This window comes from Stegastes partitus, unplaced genomic scaffold (genome assembly GCF_000690725.1).
Source record: "Stegastes partitus isolate 25-593 unplaced genomic scaffold, Stegastes_partitus-1.0.2 Scaffold577, whole genome shotgun sequence".
Lineage (NCBI taxonomy): Eukaryota > Metazoa > Chordata > Actinopteri > Pomacentridae > Stegastes > Stegastes partitus.
This window is the reverse complement of record NW_007578308.1, coordinates 269,677-274,659: the sequence shown is the minus strand read 5'-3', so window position 1 is coordinate 274,659 and position 4,983 is coordinate 269,677. Positions and strand designations below refer to the sequence as shown.

At 48.3% G+C, this 4,983-nt stretch overlaps 1 protein-coding gene across 1 annotated transcript in view; it reads left to right on the top strand.

Moving 5' to 3' along the window:
- Positions 1-1,059: 1,059 nt before the first annotated feature.
- The window catches only part of gripap1 (GRIP1 associated protein 1), a 35,510-nt gene continuing 31,586 nt past the window's right edge, over positions 1,060-4,983 (top strand). The window contains exons 1-2 of the mRNA XM_008288857.1: positions 1,060-1,239; positions 4,162-4,228. Of these exons, the coding sequence (XP_008287079.1) occupies positions 1,192-1,239; positions 4,162-4,228 (115 nt within the window). The 5' untranslated portion in view covers positions 1,060-1,191. The remainder of the gene's footprint in view (positions 1,240-4,161; positions 4,229-4,983) is intronic.

Sequence of the window (4,983 nt, the reverse complement as noted above, 5' to 3'; positions counted from 1 at the left end):
GTCAAGGCAACGTGAGCCAACACCAGGACATCATGTGACCAACAAACATGGAGGATGAGCGAATCAGGACGGTGTGTCGATGACATGAACACAACGACTCTCAGACTAACGGCAAAGACACACAACAGTTTAAAAATCCTCACAGAGGCACAAAGAACACAAACAGAAGTGAAATAACTTCAAAGACACACAAAAAGGTGCAGGAGACACACAATGACTGCCTGACCATCAGGACACACAAACATGAACATAATGATCGACAACACCACAAAACAACCAGAGACACACACAAGGGCAAACCGGCAACACACAACGATAAGAAGACCTACAACAACCTCACAATGACTACAAAGGACACAAAGAGACACAAACAACTCTACACACAGTTAAAATGACCACAGACACACAAAACAATGTCCGACGACAGCAAACAACCACAAAGACACACAAAACAACCAGAGAGTGACGGGAAGCAGCTCCACAGACACACAACAGGAGCAAAGAACCTGTCAGGAGACACAAAACAGCCACAAACATTCACACCTGAGAAGCTGCAGGTGTTTAAAACTTACCTGGAAAATAAATCCGTTCATACGACTCAGAGAACGTTCATTAACTTCATGTTCTGTTTCTACATGAAGCTTCAGAGCTTTGCTGGAGTTTCATTGACAACAATACCTGTGTGTCTACCTGTGTGTCTACCTGTGTGTCTACCTGTGTGAGTCCATGTGCTCTGTGTCTCTGTGCCTTTTACTTTCATTTTCTGTCTCTTTTGTTCTGTTTTCTGTGTCTGTGGTCATTTTGTGTCTTATAGAGAACTGCTTGGTGTGTTTTAGTTTAGTTTTGTGTCTCTTAGTTCAGTTTTGTGTGTCTTTGTGGTTGTTTTGTGTCTTTTCGCTGTTCAGTGTGTTTTAGTTTCGTTTTGTGTGTCTTTGTTGTCGTTTTTTGTGTCTCTGCGGTTGTTTTGAGTCTCTTTTTTCTGTATTCTGTGTCTTTGTGTTGGTTTTGTGTGTCTTTGTGGTGCTGCACAGCCCGCACTGCCTCGGTCCAGTAAACCGGGTCGGAGTGAGACCTCCGTCCTGCCTCCGGTCCTCAGAAACCTGGGCGGAGTGAGCCCTCTGCCTGCCGCCCCTCTGCGCGGCTCTCCGTCTCCTCCGCTAGCCGAGCCTGCTAGCTGGCTGCCCGGGAACCATGGCCATGTCGCAGGCTCTGTCCGAGGAGGAGTTCCATCGGATGCAGGTGAGACAGACACGGCGGGCCGGCGGGCTGAAGCCCGGGTGGCTGTCAGGGCCGCGGGGACACCTGGGGCCAGGTGCGGCGGCATCAGTGCCGGGGGCGCTAGCGCAGCACGCTAGCCGTTAGCCGCAGCGTTAGCTCGGTGTTGTGCTGATGTCAGTCCGCTTACAGCCGCCCGGAGCCCCACACCTCTGCTCAGAAACACACACGGGACCCAGCGGCGGTAAATCAGCCTCGTTAGCGGAGCCTGCTGCTCCGAGGAGCCGGACAGCAGGGTTTAGGTTCGCTTCCCCGGGGCTAGCTGGCAGCGGCTAACGGGTTAGCATGGTGGGGACTGCTGATGTGAGTCACGGGGTGCCAGGAGGCAGCAGCCCGGACAGATGTGAAGCTCCGGCTTTGTTCACGAGAATTAACCGTAAAGACACGACGGCAGAGGCTCAGACACACCTGTTAGCCTGTTAGCCTGCTAGCTGCTGCCTGTCAAGGTGTTTACCTGCAGCAGGTGAGCAGACGCTGCAGAGACAGGAAGCAGAGCGAGCTGTCAGGACAGACATCAGAAGATCAATGACACTGATAGATGTCACCTGTGAGCTCAGTGTGTGTCTGTCGCTGTTCTGTGTGTTTTTGTCTGTCTGTGGGTGTTGTGTGTGTGTGTCTGTGTGATCACGTGGTGTGTGTCTGTGATTGTTTTGAGTCTCTTTATTGTGATTTACCTCTCGAGGTGATTGTTTGAGTCTTGTTTTGGTCCTTGTGTGTGTTTCTTTGGTCATATTGTGCATTTCTGTAGTTGTTGTGTGTAGTTGTGTAGTAGTTGTGTGTAGTTGTGTAGTAGTTGTGTGTAGTTGTGTAGTAGTTGTGTGTGTTTGTTGTTGGTTTTTCCTCCCATCTGCTCCTCTCTGACAGGATAGATGCTCCTTTGTGTTTTGGCTGAATCATACTGAACACACACCGTGTCCAGGTGAGTCGTTCACACTCACCTGGTCTCAGGTGTGACTTTGCTCAGAGGGTGGATTCAGCCTGATGACCTTTGACACACATTCTAACGGATGAGAACAAGCGTTTCCTGTGAGCTGTTCTGATTTCTCATCGTTCTTCACTTTCTAAGCGGTTCCCTTGTAGACGGACTGTGAGCTTCCTGTCCGTTGCTGTTCCGTCACGCCGCTGCAGGAAGCCGTGAAGTTTCCCAACGCGCTGAAACGTGACGTTGATAAAACGTGTTTCTCCACTCTGGGGCTGTTTCAGGCTTCCTGTGTCACAACACAAACGTTCTCAGACACTAACGGACACACGGTGATCAGACCAATTAGAGAGGAGCTCGTTAGCGGTTCTGGAGGTGATGCTTCCCTCCAGCAGCTGATTGGACGGTTCTGCTCCTGTTGCATCATCAGCGTGTCACCAGGACCCGAGTGAGGAAGTCCGACAGCAGATCAATCAGCTGAGTCATGTCTTACAGAAACAGTGCTGGTTCTGACTGCAGCTGCTTCGCTCTGAAGGTTTTAGGTTTCAGTAAACGGAGAGAACATCTACGTTTCTCACCAAGTTCTGATGTTTTAGAGACAAACAGCTGATGGGTTCATGATCCATCCATCATCTCTACACCTTAATCCTCACCAGGGTCATGGGGGGCGGAGCCTATCCCAGCTGACTCAGGGTGAAGGCAGGTTCACCTGGACAGGTAACCAGTCTATCACAGGGCTACACTTAGAGACAGACAACCAAGCACACTCACATTCACACCTACGGACAATTTACAATCACCAATTAACCTCAGCATGTTTCTGGACTGTGGGAGGAAGCCGGAGAACCCGGAGAGAACCCACGCTGCACGGGGAGAACATGGAGACTCCACGCAGGAAGATCCCGGGTGTCCTCACCGGGACGCCAACCGGCGACCTTCTAGCTGCTAACAGTGCTAACGTTGCTGACGGTGCTAACCACTGAGCCACCAGCAGCCCTGGATTCATGATGAATAGAGGTATTGGGTTCGGTCCTGGGTGAACTTTAACCAAACGGTTGTTCTGATCATTCATCAGAATTTCATCAGAACTTTAACTCTGACCCAGTGATGAACTGAACCGGCTTTGACATGTAACGACACAGATTCACACTAAACCAGAGAGTCGACATAAACACCAAACGAACCGTAACAACCGTGAAAACCTTTTTCCATCTGGGCTCCAAATGTGGAGGAAAATTCTGGGAACAGTTTGAGAAAAACGAAACCTGAGTTAATGTTTGTTTCCATCGGCGACGCTGAAATAGCTGCAGAGTCTGATAAGCTGCTGTTTATGCAGTTTGTTTATTAGTCAGTCTGAGTGATGCTGGAGTGAAAAGCTGATTGTTTGTCTCCTGTTCTGTCTGTTTTTATGGCTGCTTTTTGTCCAACGTTGATCATTTTGTCTCATGTTGTGTGTTCTGACTCTTCTGGGTTGCTGTGCGTATGTTTGTGGTCCTTCTGTGTCACACTTTGGTGGTTGTGCATCTTTCTGTGGTTGTTTTTTTGAGCAGAGGTGAACATTTCGTGTCACATATTTTATTTATTTGCATCACTTTTGCCCCATTTGGGTCTCGTGTTTGTTTGACATCTCTCTGACGTTGTTGTGTTTCTCATTCTGGACGTGGTTGTGAGTCTCTCGTGGTCAGTATAAATCTGTTTGTGGTTCAGGACGTGTGCTGTGCAGTTTGGTCCTGGTGTCAGGTGTTGGCAGAACGGTCCTTCCATTGTTCTGTCAAGCAAAACTGGACAAAAAACAACCACAAAACGATGCAACGTGACCACAAAGACACGAAATCAACAGAAAAAGACGTAGAACAACCAAAACGTGTTGCAAACTGACGACAGAAACACGTATGTTGACCACAGAGAGATTCACGTGATCCCAGAACGCTGAGAAATAAACCGTCCTGTTGTCGTTTGTGTTTCAGGCTCAGCTGCTGGAGCTGCGAACTCAGAACTACCAGCTGTCCGATGATCTCAGGAAGAACTCAGCAGGTAAACCTCTCCACGCGCTTCGCTTCCTGAACCGCCACGAACACACGGCGGAGCTGAACCGACGCTTCAGCCTCCGACAGCTGCCTTCATTTGTCATTAGGACTTCATGGAGGTTCTCTGGAAGGGTTTAATGTGCAGAACAAATCTGGTTGAACCTGCAGAGTGGACACACAGCAGACACTGAGCAGGAAGATAACAGGATCAGCTCAGCGTTGTTCCAGGAGTTAAACAGTAAATAAGCACAGTGAGGATTTGGGGTGTTGTGGTCGTTGGTGCTGCAGTTTGCTTCAGGGTTTGTGTTTCAGTCTGTTGTAGGTTTTATGATCAGAAATACATTCGTTAGCTGCTAACTGAGGAAAATAAAGAAGCACACAGAGCTCCAGACTCTGTGACAGCCAGAACACGCCACGTTTACTGATGTTCCCTGAACGCCTCAGCCATGTGTGTGACTCTAAACGAGTCGACTCGAGCGTTCTAGTGTCCGATTTACCAAACGTGAAAGCGAGGGATATTTTTCTACGTGTGCTCTTTTCTACACACAGCGCAGCGTAGCATGTTTATTTTTAGGTTTTTACCACAGCTGCACTAAATTCACAGCGTCGGTAGTTACCAACATCATCTCTCATGTTTCTGTAACAGTTAATGCAGCAGCATGAAGACGCTCTGTAACCAGAAGGATGCTTTTAATGATAAAATATCATCATTATTTTATATAAAAAACTGAAAAAAATATGAAAGCACATCATTATTTGTTG